The 17,273-nt window shown below is 39.1% G+C and overlaps 1 protein-coding gene across 4 annotated transcripts in view; it reads right to left on the bottom strand.

Moving 5' to 3' along the window:
• plxna1b (plexin A1b) overlaps window positions 1-17,273 on the bottom strand; it is a 213,921-nt gene that overhangs the window by 75,783 nt on the left and 120,865 nt on the right. For all 4 annotated transcript variants that reach the window (XM_008409387.3, XM_008409389.3, XM_008409388.3 and 1 more), the window contains exon 9: window positions 13,534-13,648. In XM_008409387.3, coding sequence (XP_008407609.1) covers window positions 13,534-13,648 — 115 coding nt within the window. The remainder of the gene's footprint in view (window positions 1-13,533; window positions 13,649-17,273) is intronic.

Below are 17,273 nucleotides of genomic sequence, written 5' to 3'. Positions count from 1 at the left end.
TACCTCTTCCACTATTACACTTTCTAAATAAAGGCAGGCATTAATAAACCAATGTTTGTTGGGAAGAGGTAATCTCTACGTTGCAGGTGGGCCAAACACCTTTTAACATCCGCCAAGAGCAGATAATGAGACAGTCAGCGGGAAGATGTGTCAGTGTGTGTGTACGTGTGTGTGTGTGTGTTCATGCAGATATGTAGAAAGGTGAGAGATTAAAATCAAGACATTAGGTGGTGATGGGCTTGGGGGTGGATTGGGACAAGTGTGGGAGTAAGAGGGGGATAAAAGCAGAAAGCAAATGTGGGATGCTTTATTAATAAATAAATGGAATAAAAGAGCTAAAAGTGTTCTGAAGGTTTGGCATAGCCTGACAAGATATAAATTAATAAAGCTCCAAAAACACTGCGCATTCGTAATGAGGCAGATGTCTGGTCGTTGCTTTTTCCTTTTTTAAAAGAGCCCCTCATCTCTCCAATTCACTCACATACACACACACACACGCACACGCACACGCACGCGCGCACACACACACACACACACGCACACGCACACACACACACACACACCCTTCCATCCATAATTAATTAGCTGCTTCTGTGATGTGCAGACTATAGATCAGGGATGAGAAAAAATAACACGCTAAATAATGAAGTAAAGCGATATAGGGAGCCTGGGGGAGAGATGAGATGGCAGCGATGGTCACAGAGGAGCAAAGGGGACACAATGGTACAAATAAGGGGAACATAGTGGGTGTGTGTGTGTGCGCGAGTATGTGCGTCACAAAGAGCTCACAATAGAGGTTTATAAAGAATGCCGAACACATCCTACTGTCTGTAGACGTTGTCTTTTTGGTTCTCTGATAAAGATTTTTCACAAGTTGTAGCATGCAGGCTACTACAGCCAAAACATAAAGTGTCGTTTTTATTCTATATAACAAGGAGGGCCGTACATAATGAGACCGATACCATTTTTTGCTAAATAAATGTTGCTGTGTAATAAAAGTAGCGCGAAGAAATACATAATTCAGCTATTCAAATTATAATTTAACTAAATGGTTCTAAAAATTAGATGGGACACAAAAAGAAATCCATGAAGATTTATGCACCAAAGCGGTGCAAGTGACGTCTATAAAATATGCAGGTTTAGGTGCATCCACAAACATTTACTATTAAATATGTTGTGGGTTTTTATCCACAGTGGAAAAAAAAAGTACAATAGCTGTTTTACAAAGTCAAATAAAGACTGGGAGGACTGTGATTATTCTAACAAACATTTTAGGTATTTAAATGATCTAATTGACAAATGACCAGAAAGATAATTGACAGTTCTGTTTAGGAGTTTTTATCAATTCATCACAGGAAGAAACACTTTTTTTTTTTTTGCTAACCAGGTTTATAACGCATACAATAATGATTTTAAAAACGCAAAGTGTTCAAACTTCTGTCTGAACAAATTTTAACAGGTTTCAATTAATTGATTAGTTGTACATTTGGAATCTTTATCCTGCTGCTACACATAATTGTGTCCACGTTGTAACCTGTTGATTTTAGGCATTTCAGCCATTTTGTGGAAACAAAGTGAGACGAAGAGACTCGGCATAATACCACCATCACACTTGACAGTTTTTCTCGTCAAATTACTCAAACCCATGTCTCATCTGACCATAGTCTTTCTGCAGATGTTTTGTTTTGATCCAACAATTTGGATTAGCATGATTAGAGTCTAAAACAAATAATGTTCAAGACTATTATGATAAAAACTTCTGAGCAGAGCTATAAAATGGATATAAAAAAAAAAAATAATGTAATGGCTTATAATTATAATTAAAATTTTCTGGTCAAAGCTTTTTAACCATATCATAAATGAAATAAATCATAACAGAAAGGCCAGTAGCTTTTCGTTTTCTTTTATCTATTTACAGATAGAAGAAAAAATAACACGGTGGTAAAATTAGCTACAGGTTCATTAGCATAGAAGCTGCGCATTGCAAATTTTACATAGAATCAAGGTAAAAACACGTGTGTACATGTAAAGCCGGCTCATTAGGAAGCAAAAGCCAGAAATATGTTCTGTGACCGAGACTTACTGCGGGGGATGGAAGGAGCGATGGAGTGTGGAACAACTTAATAAGGCAGCAACATGTAGAACAGTGCAGGAGCAAAAGGATGCAGAGGAAGAAAGGAGACTTTGAAGCTTGAAAGGACTGTGAGATTGTCTGCCCACAACTTTCTTTCTGAGCAGACTGGTGACGCAGGAAGAGAGGATGACAGAGAAACACGGTGAACTGAGTGCAGATGAAATGAAGGAATGCATGACTTGAATACCTGTTATTCAGTTTTGATTGTTTGGGCCATTAACGCCTTCCAGACCCGGAGCTTGCCAGGATCTAGCATACGTCTACTCTCTTTACTCCATGCGCCCACAGACTGCTTCAAACTCTGGCCTTTGATACGTCAACCGTACAAACATACATTTCTGATTTCATCTCGTAATCCCTTATCTTTGATTTACGAGCAAGCCGGCAACCGTACACACACATGATGCAGTGCGCTATGAGACAATAAAAAAAGAACAGGAACGTGTGATTTTTTCTTCTTCTTCTTCTTCTTCTTTTTGACGGAGATCTTCGTTTTTCCTCCTTATGGATTTTCATAGTGTAAGAGGGGGAAGGGTGCGGGTGCCTGGCACCCCGTTATCATTCTAACCCAGATATGTCAGCAGCAATCAAACCCTGTGCTTTTCAGCTTTTCAAAGACGAGCTTTGATTTCAGAGGTAGATATGCTCTTCTATCTGCTGCCCATGGCTCTTCTCTACAGACGGCACAACACTTCAGAAAGTCTGGAGCGAAACCAGATTTTCACCAGTAAGAGATAGCTCATTTATAAGGAGCAGGTTTGCTGGATTTTGTGTAAATATTAAACATTAATACTAATATTAAACATTAATACTATCATACCCAGTTATTACAACGGTGATTAGTTACTATTAAACTCAGATTTATAATATTACTGATGATTTTAGATAAACAGAATAACAAAGGATGAATCTATTGATGCGCATAAATTATTCCTGAAGTCAAGGAATCCATCTACCTACTTTGCTGCTTCAGACACTTAACCAAAAACGTTCATTCAGATCCATGCTGGTTCCAGTGCCTACATACAGCAGGTTTTTAGCCACCTCTAATAACCGTCTCTATTTGCTATAACAATAGCACCAACTTTGAACCATCTGATTAGGTCACTGTAAATGTGATGGATTACATTTTTCAGTAAAAAAAAAAAAAAAAAAATCTTTTTTAAAGTAATGCATTTCAGGAGACGATCCACTTAAACCCTGTGAGACAGCAAAGATGAGAGACGGCAAACTATTGTATTCCACAGCAAATCTGACCTTTTAATGATGCTCATCTCTGGGCTGTTGCTTTTTTCCCCCCTTTAATAGGCAGGTCAAACATATTAGGCAGACAAAATATAGAGTCAAAATATTTTTATTAGACTGAGGTTCTACTTGAGCTTAATCCAAGTCCTGACAAAAATGCTTCCTTCTTTTGGTTCAGCTTTTAATTAGATTATTAGAATTAAATTAACAACAGTTTGATATTGCAGCATGTAGAAACAGAAAGTACTGGTGCTAAACAAGAAGTAAGCCCATTTTACAAATGTACTAATGTTAAACTATAGAAACGTAGGAAGTGGTGGCCCAACAGTCCCAGTACTATTCTAAAACACCTAATCGTACGGTCTTGACACCTAACCATAAACGTCCTGTTCCTCGCTCTAAATCTAAACTACAGCGATAACTCTTCAAATCACATTCGTTTTCTTATCCCTTGCACTGTTGTGATTAGAAAAGAGCTTATGGATGTTGTCCTTGAGGAATACGGCAAACATATTTATAACGTAGACTTTGCATGTTATACATATCAGCTAATGTTGGAATTATACATATTTTTGCACATACTGTTTACCATCTACAGGAAATATTCTAATGCTAGAGTATCTTCTGATTTGTATTTTAGCTAATGTCAGCACATAGTAAGCCTTTAATGTATAAGCTAGTAGTAGCTAACATGCTTCAATTAGCAGGTTAGCATATGAACATCTTTAATACGCTGCACTTTGTGGTTTTCCACCTTTGCTTCTCAAGTACACATCTTTGTCTTCTTCATGTAACAATTTATCAATGGATTTTACTTTTTATGCCTTCAGTAATTGCTAGTCTAGTAATTCTTCAACTTTTTCACACAGATCGGGTAGAGATGGCCGGCTTACTTTGATTTGAGCTTCTTCTGCCATTTTTGTGATTCAGTTTCAGCTTTTGGCGTTCTGCGCGCTTCTGTTGAGTTTTGTAATCTTTTTCCGATCATTCTAATACTTTTTAAAGTGTCCCTGCTTCAGTTCAGCATCCTCAGCAGATCACCTGACCAGCTCAGCTTGAAGCACGTGGTTACAGTCCAAGTTTGCCAACTTGGATTTTCCCAGGGAGCACTGAGGTGTTGTAAAATGGAGGCTGAAATAAGAATCAGCGAGGGCTACTTTCTGAAAACAGCATGGTGAAAGGCAAAACATGACAGACTCACTTTAACTGGTCTTGTGAGATTGTCCACTGGCCCTCCGTCTCAGCAGGCGGTTGCTGTTTCTCAATCACAGCCTTTGCTTCTGTGATCTGCCTGTACTTTGGAGTTTGTTTTTCCTTTAGCCCATTCTGCTGAATTATTTTCTAACTACCCTGCTCTTTCTCTCAGTGACTTGGCAGTTATTTCTTCCCATCCCTGACACACAGGCAGTCTGATGCTAAAAATGCAATATTCATCTGTGTTCACCATTAGGCGGGCTGGCTGTGAGGGCTGTGGAGATGAAGATTTAAATCGGCCTGAATAATTAAACCACTGGGAACTGTGACAAACACAGACGCAAACCGGCATGCACACAAACACCGATGTGTCCATGTGCACAGCCTGCAGCAGCGGCCTGTGTGTCCATCAGTGACATCTTTGCTACAAATTAGCTGTTCATTAAACCTTTGCTGATGCCGGATTCAACGGTGCAGGCAGTGTGTTGGCACGACTGGGGTGAAACATGCTGCACTAATGGGGCTTGGATTATATATGGAGAAGAGAATAACCCAGCAGCTACGCTGCACACAAGACTGAACTGAAGTTTAAATGTCTAATCAAAGCACTTTAATTGATTTAGCCAAGAAAGTGGCCTTCTCATCTGCATGAAGTCAATATATTATGCAAGCTGAGGTTGCTAAATCCCAGCCTCTTCCATAAATATCAATCTGCTGTCCTTGTCTACTAAGCAAATTTTTTTTTACGATCAGAGTCTTGCCACGGTGTCCCAGACGAGGCAAACCACGTTCTCACTGGAAACATTTTCCAGAACATTTTCGTTCCCCGAAAAGCTGGCATTTATCTTAGTCTTACTTTTTCTCCAGTCACAATTTAGGCTTTAAACTGTAGCACGTTACAATGTTTAAAGAATCAGACATGCATCCACCTGCAAAGGTATTGTTGGTGTTGCAATATCGTGTTAAGCAAAGCTACATAATGTATGTTTTCTTCTCTTTTGTGCTGTAAAGTTCCAAACATGCTGGTTTTTGGCCCTTTTGTCACATATTTTTGATATCTTTAAGCTTGATGTCACAATTAATGTAAAGGAAAAAATCAAAACTATCATTGCAGAGAAATAAATATCAGCAATTATGTGATTAAAGGATCTAATTTTTTAGTATTAACTTTTTGTAATTCCTGTTAATTTGTTTCAACTTTAATTTTTACTTTTGCATGTGGGTTAAAGAGGCTATTTAAATGTTTATGGAAAATAATGGTTTCATACCCTCCTATAAAATTAAGACATAAAAATATACAGAAAAATCGGTCACTTTATTTGAAGGGGGTGAATAAGACTGTCATGACACTGTCATAAACATGACATAACACATGTCATGAACATGAATAAGCCTTTATGAATATTTATGACTGTTGTCATAAATAAAGCGTCATTCAGTAAATTAGGACACTTTTAATACAAAGTTGACATTATTCAAAATGTCTTTGTTATGACAACTTGACATTAACCAAGAAATCATTACTGATATAAATGTGTTATAAAAGTATTACTGATTGCACTTTAAAAATTAGGTAACTTTATGTTATTAAAGGTAAAGTTTAAACAGTAATGATTTATTGGTTAATGTCAAGTTGCCATAAAGACATTTTGAATAATGTCAACTTTGTATTAAAAGTGTCATAATTTATTGAATGACGCTTTATGACAGTCATAAATATTCATGAAGGCTTATTCATGTTCATGACATGTTATGTCATGTTTATGAAAGTGTCATGACAGTCTTATTCACCCCTCTTCAAATAAAGTGTTACCGAAAAATCTAATGTTCCTGACCACTTTGTTTCTATAATGTTGACAAATGGCCACATTTCTATATCTGTTCTCCAAAATCTCGTATTCTCATTCACTTAATTGTTGATTTTTGACAAAACAGAACTTTTTACAGGTTTGCCCAAAACCCCAGAAACAGTCCCATACAGATGGAAATGTGATTTATGCATCAGAAACATGTCTTGAGGTTTTCAGTTCCCAAACATTTGCAAAGTTTCCAGGGTTGAAATGGTCTGAAAAGATAAAGCGTCACATGAGCAAAGTTTCAGTCACGGTCTAAATTAGAGCTTTCTGGCAAAGAAGGCAAGAAGTTACTTCATCCTTTCTTTTATGTTGTTTTCTTCTCTCTCTTGCTCTCTGTTCTCCAACTTTAGAGCATTTGAAAAAAAAAAGAAAATTGCATTTCTCTCAGTTTTATCTGAAGCTTGTTATAGTCTGGGTTTTTTTAAATTGCCTTTCTGATGTCACCTTTCTTACTTTACAGTGTTTTCCTCTGCTTTTTGTGACATCTGCTCCTAATTAAAGCATTTTATACAAATCTTTTGGTTTGCTTCTAGTATAATATGTACTTAACTGGAAGGAGTTTATTGTTTAGGCAAACTATATGTGGGACAATTCATCATACCTCCAGTGATTTTCTTATTTATTTGTGGCCTCTTTACAACACAGCTGGTTATTTTAAATGCAGCACATCCAAGTAATGGGTGGAGACAAGTGGTTTTGTTACAAGTTAAGAGGAGCACATTTAAAAGATTGATGTTTAACAGACAAATAAAAAACAAGGAAATGTGGAAGAACATTAAGTTGAGACGAGCAGAAGAAAATGAGTGAAAAAAAAAAAAAATTGAAGCGATGCTCCAAGAAACCATCTGTTGACCAAAACAAACCATTTTCAGCTCAACAGCTGAAAGAGAAAAGGTGGAAAAGTGAGTGAAGACAAATATCAACAGGTACAGACAGCTGAAAGAAAAAAAGAGGAAAGAGAAAACGGGAAACAGTGAATTTCATTCAAGTACCCGCACACTCCTGCCTCCCCTTCACCCCGGTGCCCCCTGCAGCCCTGTGTTGCTGGTTGTGCTTTGTCCTGATAAGAACCACTGACAGTCACACAAACACACATTGAAAAGAGTACAGTCAAACACATACGAATATCCGTACTCAAAGAAGGGCCCCTCAAGCAGTCTTGGCCCGCAGTCTGTGAGACGGTCTCTTTCTGTAAAGAATGTGAGTGAGTGTGTTCTGCTTGGTGTCTGAGTACCAGCCAGGGTAAACACAGTGTGCCAGAATGTCACGGTTCGGGGCCTTCACACCTCCGTCACAAATAACCCAGTCAGCCGTGGACTTTGCGCGTCGGTGTGCGGGTGAAAGGTGGCGAGAGTCGGAAAACACTGACCGTGTGTTTCTGTGACTGTTTGGAGAACGAGGAGGTAGGCTGCATGCGATAAGTGTAATCGCATGGCTAACGGTGTGCGAGAGGAAGACGGTGCATGAGAAAATGAGCCGGTGCAACTGTAGCGCTTTGTTCAGGCTGCAGTCTATATGGAGCCTCTTTTGTTAATGTAGCGTCAGGGGACAGAGTGTGGATGAGGCTGTTGGAACAACCACAAAGATGATTCATATTGCACTCTCATCTGTACAATCTATCTCTCTGCAGTCAACATGTTCTTTGAGGATTAAAAAATATATATCAAAATTGGAAATACACTGAATTTCTTCCCAAGAGTAACCATGGAGCCCAAAGAAGTGATAGACCGGGTCTAATTTTGGAAGTTCTTCTTCTGCTCCTCTGAGGTTTTCTTCTGGTTATTTGCCAAAAGCCTAGAGCCAAGGCTTAATAAAGTTATTAGATTCATTTTTATTTTGTCTGTTTTACTAGTGCAGGCATAAAAGCAGTAAAAGAAGAACACATTGTTTTGTGACAAATAAAATAGAGCTCAAAACAAGCTATCCAAGCAGATTAGGCCACATGTAGAGAAAAGAGTAAAAAACCTACAAGCCGCTCGTGCTTTGTAGTAAAATCTGCCATTTGATAGCAGAGATAACTTGCAATGAGTCTTCAACATGCCTGTATATGAACTTGGCTTTTTATTGGCCCAATTAAAGTCATGTCAAAGTATCTCAATAAGAGTTAAGTGTGGCCTTTGATTAGACCGCTCCAAAACCTATTTTAAGGTAGACTTGCTGGTGTGCTTTAGGTTATTGTCTTCCTGTGTAGATGACCTAGTGATTGGCCAGACCTTCTCCTTTAGGATTTTCTGCTAGACAGCAGAATTCATGGATCATCAATTAAAACACGGCCCTGAAGCAGCAAAACATCCCCAGACCTTCAAACCACGACCAACATGTTTTACTGTAAATATGTTTTTCTTTGTACCTGAGGTGGTGTTTAGTTTGTTCACGCTCTGACTGAACTGGGCAGATGGGAACCAAAGAGCTATTAGATGAATTGTCACAATGTGGCGACTTAAAAGAGGAAAAAAGGGAAAATGAAGAAAACCAAAAATAAAGGGGAATGAAAAAAAAATCCAGAATGTAATGTGAAATAATAGGGGAAGAAATAGAAAATAATTTTTAAATTCAACCATTTTTTTTCCTGAAGGTCATATAGTTATTTCCATGTACCATACCATAGTAGAATAAAGAGGATATGTTTTAAAGAAAAAGGAAATGTAGCAAGATGATCACATTTTCCATAAAAATCTGTAAAAAGAAAAACAAAACAAAAAAACAACCAAAAGTATTTTCTCCGTGTTAAACCAAAATCTAACGGTAACAACACGAATAGCACAGAGTGACAATGGAGGTGCAGGAGAGAAGAAGAAAAAAAAAAAGGTGCTGCCTTCATTACAATTCTCAATCAAGTTATCCGGCGCCTTGATTGCTCAAGTAAGACTGAGCCTCGCATTTCAGCAAAACAAACACGTAAGCATGTCTTAGGATAGCTGAGCCCAGCCGGGCTGAACTTTGCCTGGCACTCATCAAGACGTTGGCTCCGATAAAACGGTAGGGTTGTAAAGAGGGGAAAAGTTGAGTACAAGATAGAAATCAAGGAACAAAAGCAGAAAGAAGAAAAAGAGAAGAAAAGGAAACTAAGGGAGGAAAGAAATAGATCAACAGGTTGCAGAGCTTCATTCTCTTCCTTAAGTCTCCCTCTGGCTTTTTTGTTTTTATGATAAAAGTAACTTTAATTCCTCTCTTGCAATTTTCCGCCTCGTCGCTCCTTAATTCAAGAATTTGTTTGTTGTGCCGTTTGGAGGCTTTGTTGATTCATGCATATTTGATTTGAAAATGTCACTCATACATATTTTCTCCCTGCTTACTCTGTCAAGCCACGACTTTCCCACTGTTTCCCTCCCTCTTTAGACAAAGTCTATTTACAAAAACATAAATAACCCCTTACTTTTATTATTACTGTTCTAGTAGCAGAGCGGGGGGATGCAATCAGCAATACATAAACAATTTTGAAAAAGCATACAACAAAAAGATGATTTAAGAGTACAAAACAGCCACAAGAAAGAGCTTTTGGATGCGCTACTTTTGTATTTCTAATATTTACACTAAAATTGTGTATTATTTCGAGCAGCAATGCTTGTAAACTAATGTGTGAATAAAAGCGAAGCAGAACAAAGGCTGATCACGTTCATAATTCATCCACTGGCTTCATGCTTTCATCTCAACTGTTCTGTCTGGTTGGTCCAACACCAGTCAGACCAATGAGTGATACGGGAGGAGCATTCATCCCTCAACTGAACGCTCCGTCTGGCCTTTGATCACAGCCTGACAATGAGCCTCATCCCACCCAATCGACTGTTTTCATCTGCAGATGAGAGCAGTAAAGGTCTGAGTGGAATGTCTGCTTTCAGGACAGAGAGAGAGAGAGAGAGAAAGAGACAGAGAGATTCACTGCTGTTTGCATTGGGAACGAAGCTGGAAAAACAAGGATAATCTGAGGAAGAAAATCTAACGTGTACACACACGGGCGCATCTCGGTAAATACGTTGGTGAGATTTTTGTAGTGCGGTGAAAAAGGAAAACACGTATTTTACAAAATACTTTCACATAGCTGTAGATTTAAAGTATTTTTCTGGTAGTTTTGATGGTTACAGCTTACAGCTAAAGCTGAAAAAGTAATTGCAGTATCAGTGTCTACAATGTCGCAATCGCAAAAAGACAAAAGTCTTGAATACCATTTTTAATAGAATTGATGTTTCAAGTAACCAACCGTTACGACTGACACATTGATAATATATTTGATAAGTTACACCAGCCCTAGTTACACTTAGTAAAAACTTCAAATTCAGCTTCTCCCAACACATGAATATCAGATTTTAATTTTTTTATCCAGAAAAGATGTGTTATGGCCAACATGTCTGAAGACTGTGGACTTGACAGTTTTTCAGCTGACAGACTTTGACTGCCTCCAATAGGTAAGCCAGTCAGTCCACTGGTATGTTTAAGCATTAAATTGGAAAGCTAAGTGGAAGAAAAAAATGTGGCACAAAGAGAAAGAAACAACAGAATTAAGAGCAGCCTTGAGATGCTGGACTGCAGCTGGATTGTCTCAAGATCAGACACGGGCGACAAAATGTACATTTATTCAGTTAAATCACTCTTGAATCAAACAGAAAATGAACACCTGCCCTCACCGCTAAAAGTAACAATATCTTATTTAAAGATTATGGAATGACTGGGTTTGAATCTCCAGCAAACTTGCTTAACCTGAGTATTGTCCAAAGGAAGATGAGAAAAACCAGAGCCAACAACGTGGAAGAGATGAAGGCTGATATTTCACTAACATGGCTTCCTGAATGCCTCAGGAGACTGTTTTCATTAGCCGTAAGCCCTAATCAATAAAATTAACAAAAATGAAGACTTGAAAGGTATTCCTCTGTGTGTAATGAGTCAATCTCTACTCGAGATGCACAAATAGAAGACCTCCTGCTTCTTCTCTATAAGCAGCCAACAGAGGGGAGGAAAAGTCAGAAGGTGCTAAAAAAAAACAAAGGCACATTTCTCTTCAATTTGTCCTTTCCTTCACAATACAAAAAAAAAAAAAAAAAACCAGAATGGGACATAAGAGAGGAAAAAGAATGAGAAAAAGATGAGGTGACGGAGCATCAAAGTGGTGAAGGATGAGGTGGAGAGAGACGGGGCCTGCCCTGGAGAGGAGATGGAGAGAAGCAGGAGGAGGAAGGGGATAAGCCAAGCCTTCAGGAATAGCATTTCTTGTTGGGGCACTGAGGGCAGAACTAATGGATATGGCAGCTAAAAGAAGGATGATAAATGACTTGGTGCATGCGTGAGTGTGAGTGTGAGTGTGTGTGTGCGCGTGTATGCAGGTTACTGTAAGGTTGTTTACACTTTTGTGCATGAAAAACACAAAGCATAGTAGGTATGTGAAATGATGGACTATCGGATCAGTGGTCTGTGGTCTTTAATCTCTTCTTCAACGTTTTTATTAATTTCTCTGCTTTGATATGACTTTATGCTTTTTTTGCAGAAGAAATATCTTTGTTAGAATACCCGATATCCTGGAAAACAGACATTTAATGCATGTTACCTGCCGATGTCTCTGTATTTTTTTTTCCACAGTGAGAGAGAGTGAGGCTTTCAGCAGATAACAAGAAGCCTGAAGCTCTTAATTTAAAACTGGTTAAGGCAAGCTGACACTTTATAAAAAACTGCAGATCAAAAGCCAACAACACAATTTTGATGTGTGCATTGGAACGTTGTTCCCCACCAAAACCCCTCTAATCTGAAGTCCTGCAGACGAATGAACAGAGATGGTATTATTATAGAAAGATGAAAAGCAGTGATAGCATATTTAATATTTACAGAGTTCCTAAATATTTTTTATGTAAAAAAACATAAATAAATAAAACAAAGAAAGGGACGGAAAATGGCAAGAAAATGATAAAGGATTGACAAAAAACAGAAAATAAGCTAGCAAAGTAGCAAGGGGAGAAAAACAGAAAAGACAGGAAAAAACACGAGGGAGGAAAGACGCAAGACGATACAAAGGAAGACAAAAAAAAGAGAAGGAGGCCTTTGTTTATGCGTGTGACTCCACTCGGTTCAGAACCTGCTAACCAGCTCTTTCCAAATCAGCACTCTAATCCAGCAACTCCGACCCCTTGAGCCATGAAGCCTGGGCCCTTCGTCTCGTCCATTACCGGGCACAGAAGCTGTGGTTTAGCAAGCTTGCATTTAGGATTCAGCTACAGCTTCGGTTGGGAAAGCAGATAAAGAGGAAAGCAATACGTTATAAGGCAGAGCAATTAATAAAGGCCAGTTATTCAGACTCTGCCGACAAGTGACGGAGGGGAGGCTTTAATCTGCATGTAGATAACGCAGAGAGCTGGACCAGAAACATAAAGAGTGAGGGATGAACAGTCCTAACTGTGTGTACGCCCTGAGACGGATAAAGCACCAGTATAACCATCACCGGGGAGTAATACTGATTCCTTACATCCATTTTGGAGACATGGATTTCATAACATCTGTTAAACTTTGCATCCACCTCTGCTGAGGGTGTCAATAAAGAACAGCAGCATAAAACCCCACGCAGGTTGGTGTCCAGCCCTGCATGTTCAACAGGACTTGACAAATGCTTGATATGCCTTACATGACGCCTGCAGTCACTGCCACTTGGCACGATTAATATTAGCTTTTATGCTAATGCAGCATTTGGTTTTGTAAGAACAAGGCAGTATTTCCATAGAAAGTCATTCATCCCAGCCTGTTTATGGCCTTATGGGCCACGACAGAATTATTGCTGCACAGTACACAAGCTGTTGTCACTGTGCCAAAAGCCAATATTACACATAGAGACAGCAGACACACAGCAGGACGAGGGGAGGAAACCCCAGAGGCAAAAGGCACACAGGATGGAGGTGCAGATGAACTAATATCTCAACTCATGTTGCTATGTGTGTTTGTTCCTGTATGTGTACAAATATGGCAGCTATGTGAATTTAATACTTGCACATTTTGTAGTAAATGGTCAATTTTTGCAGTTTTTTTTTATTTTTATTTTTTAAAGAAGTAGCAAAGAAAACAAATGTGTGCTGCTGCAATGACATCCGTGCTGACTGTGGCGAAGCATCGAGGGGAGAAGGGGGGTCTTACCTCAGAATCGTTGACACGTCCCTCCTGGAAAGAGCAATCGTTGGCGTTTTGGGTGCACATGTGGCGGTACTTGCACCAGTGGCATGGGAAGGAGCCATTCACACAGGAAAGGCAGCTGAAAATGGAGATTGGAGAAGATCATGGAGATAGTTAGCCAAGTCTGATGCTATTTTTTTTTTGACAGCTTATTGCACCTTCATGTTAAATCTAGACAGAAGCCATTTATTTTTGCAAAACCTTTGTAGATCTTTAAAACTATGGCAGATGGGAAAATGGTGGTATTAACAAATTGTGCTTTTAAAAATCATAAGCATGGACATATAAGGTGTAGAAGGATCTAGAAAGTTTTAAAATGACTACAATGTGTTCTTAGAATCTGATGTTGTTTTACAAAGATACCAAAGAAAGTACCAGTCACCAGAGCTTCTTTGAGCTATTTATGGTCACAAAAACATACTGTGATGAGTTAGAGGGTAAATATGTAAACATTCACATTTCTGTAGTTCTTAAAGGCAAAGAGGCACACTGGATGAGGAATTGGCCATTAGGCAACCTATGTGACACAGTGTACACGTCACATTTTTTAAGTGCAAAAAAAAATGTAGAAACCGGGTTATTTCTACTCAGGGTTATTTTACCGTGGGAATCTCCAACCAGCTGGTTGCCTGCCTCGACCATCTCCCAACAGACTTTCTGCCTGAATATCTTTTTCACTCATCTTTTTTCAACATTTGTTCAACCTGTGAAATGGTTCTGTCCTTTTCACCTGTCACCCTCCCATCTTTAGACTTAAAGCCTGCCTCAACATCCCTTTCATTCATCCGCTCGCTTGAACCTCCAATTGCTTTCACCTTCTGTACATTGATAGACCTCTCCATGCACCATCCCCGACTCTCTGCATACTGTTACTCTGTTGCGTTCTTTTTATCCGCTCAGTGGTGAACCTTCCCATATGTTTCACCATCTCTACTAGGCTCTCTGTTCACATACCCCCTTCCATTTGCTTTGTCCCTCTCAGCACCCCTGTTCTTTCTCTAAAGCTCTCTTTCATCCAAGGGGCTAAGAGCCTTCCACCGTTTTTAATTCACCTGCTTTGGCAGAGGCGAGGTGCCGATAGACCGGCAGAAAGAGAAAGACAAGAGAAAGGAGAGAGGCAAAGAGAGAGAGAGAGGGACATCAAAAGCAGGTGGATTTCCCTTACAGAGGTGTATATACACCACGTATCGTGAGAGAGAGACAGACAGAGAGAGGTGGAGAGGTGGCGGTCTCATGGGAGACAGATGAAACATAAGCTTGGATATCTGAAGATGATTATGAATCTATGTGTGCGCTCTCATATCTAAAGAAAACCCAAGGAGGAGAGTCATAAAGGTTTATGTATGCAGTTTCTCAAACAAGCGGAGAGAAACTAAGTGCGCAGCATACTCTAACTAGAAAATTCCTGCAGAAATTTTAAAGGGGCATGCCAAAGTGTGCCCGTCGGCTTTGAGCCAGTGTTTTTATACTAAAAATTAGCATTAATGCTAAAGAAAGCTGCAACGTAGTCAATAACCTGTGGAGAGGCAGAAGCATGTAGAATAATCTGTACTTGTACCATTCATTATGTTAAAATTGATGCATATGCTAAAATTAGCCAATATGCTAATGTTAGCTCAAATGCTGGCAGTAGGATGTGGAGCAACACGACCATGTTGTTTTAATTTTACTACTCTATTCAGTATACTAAACATTTCTAATTAATGAGAAAATTAGGTAAAAGCTAACTTTAGGTAAAAGTGCTAGTGCACTAGTCATAGACAGTGAAATGCTAACTTTTGTACAAATGCTAATGACCTGCCTTGCTGAGCATCACCGCTCTTTTCCTACGAATCCTCTTCCGCTCTCTGTCAGGTTTGTGATCTGTAGCATCGCAGGCGCTGCGTCTGTGCCGCTGGTTCCTTAAAGGAGCAGCGACGTTATTTTCTGTCCATAGACTTTTAATCAGCTATTTATTCTTATTTATGTCAGATTTTAACATGGGGGGACATATGTGTAATGGTTATAGTCTTGAATCAGTAGTATAATGCTGAAAACACAAGCAGTTGTAAATACCAGAAAACCCTACAGTGCAGTCCTGGGGAGCTGCAGTTCCAGACACTCTGTTCTTCTGTTGCTATGGTAATTAATCCCCTGCAGCTGTGAGAGCCAAAGAGCGGGAAAATCCTCTTCAGACACAGTTTCTATACTTGGGAGACACCAGGCGTCAGTCTGAAGGACCCTGACAAAAAGCATAAGCCCTAGCAAATTTTTGTAAACATTGTACATGAGCAGGCATGTGTATCTATGTTATGACCAACTTTCAGACCAATAGGGCGATATTTATGCCTGTGAGGGGGATTTAAAAAGGGTTTTTGAGTCAGCCATAAACAGTCCTGTGTGTGTGTTTCATAGAGAAAGATTACTGATTCTGTGAGACACAAAATCTCAAATTTTTTAGTTTTTATTAATTTATGTAATCATTTTAACTCCAATCCCCAATAAAAGTAATAGCTCCCTTCTCGGGTACGAGCCGCACGTTTTGATACCACTTTTGTGGGTGGGCACACAGCGGTACGAGCCGCATTAACGGTGACGGAAGAATAAATATATAATAACTAGAAAATTCCTGCAGAAATTTTAAAGGGGCATGCCAAAGTGTGCCCGTCGGCTTTGACACAGCGTTATGATGTTAAAAATTAGCATTAATGCTAAAGAAAGCTGCAACGTAGTCAATTAACTGTGGAGAGGCAGAAGCATGTTGACTAAGCTGTAGTTGTACCATTCATTATGTTAAAATTGATGCATGAGCTAAAATTAGCCAATATGCTAATGTTAGTTTAAATGCTGGCAGTAGCATGTGGGGCAACAGGACCATGTTGTTTTAATTTTACTACTCCATTCAGTATACTAAACATGTCTAATTAATGAGAAAATTAGCTAAAAGCTAACTTTAGGTAAAAGTGCTAGTACACTAGTCAAAGGAAGTGAAATGCTAATGTTTGTGCTAATGTTAATGAACTGCCTTGCTGCGCAAGGCAGTTCACTATCCTGAGAAATAAATAACATAAAAAACACTAATATTATTGCACTGCCTACGGCGGTGCACTAACACGAGAGGAATATGCAGGCTTTTATTTTGAAACTTTCAGTTAGCTTCATTTTAATGACCATGGTAATTCAATGTGCAACTGTGGTTTGTTTAAACCAGTCATGTAAGGCCCAAAAGAACAATTGCTCGATGTAAAAATGGCCAAAGCTTTTATTTTGAAATTTTCAGTAAGCGTCATAATCAATGGCTACACTAATCCAGTCTGTAACAGTAATTTGGTAACACCAGTTTTTAAATCACCAATAGAGCAATTGCAGTATGTAAAAATGATCAAGGCTTTTATTTTGAAAAAATTATTAAGCTTCATTGTAAATGGCCACACTAATCCAATGTTTAACAGTGGTTGTGTTAAACCACTTAAATAGTAGCCCTTTGCTTTAACTGTATGTTTGCCATAGAATGTTTGCTATCTGACTCAGGAGCTGTTGCCATGTTCGGTTGCTATGGTAAATAGGCCACAGGGTGCCAGCTGTAAGAGACACACAGGGGGAGACAATTCTATCTGTTTGAGCCAGCCAGTTTCACTAAAACAAGCACACTGAACGACCCCTTCCCATTCAAGATCCGTAAGGCCGATCCGAAAACCGTTTGAAGCGTACGAGAGGGCTATTTG

The sequence above is a fragment of the Poecilia reticulata genome, chromosome 5 (genome assembly GCF_904066995.2).
Source record: "Poecilia reticulata chromosome 5, P_reticulata-male-v2, whole genome shotgun sequence".
Taxonomy (NCBI): Eukaryota; Metazoa; Chordata; class Actinopteri; order Cyprinodontiformes; family Poeciliidae; genus Poecilia; species Poecilia reticulata.
Note: the sequence above shows the minus strand (reverse complement) of the source record. Positions and strands in the feature narration are given on the sequence as shown.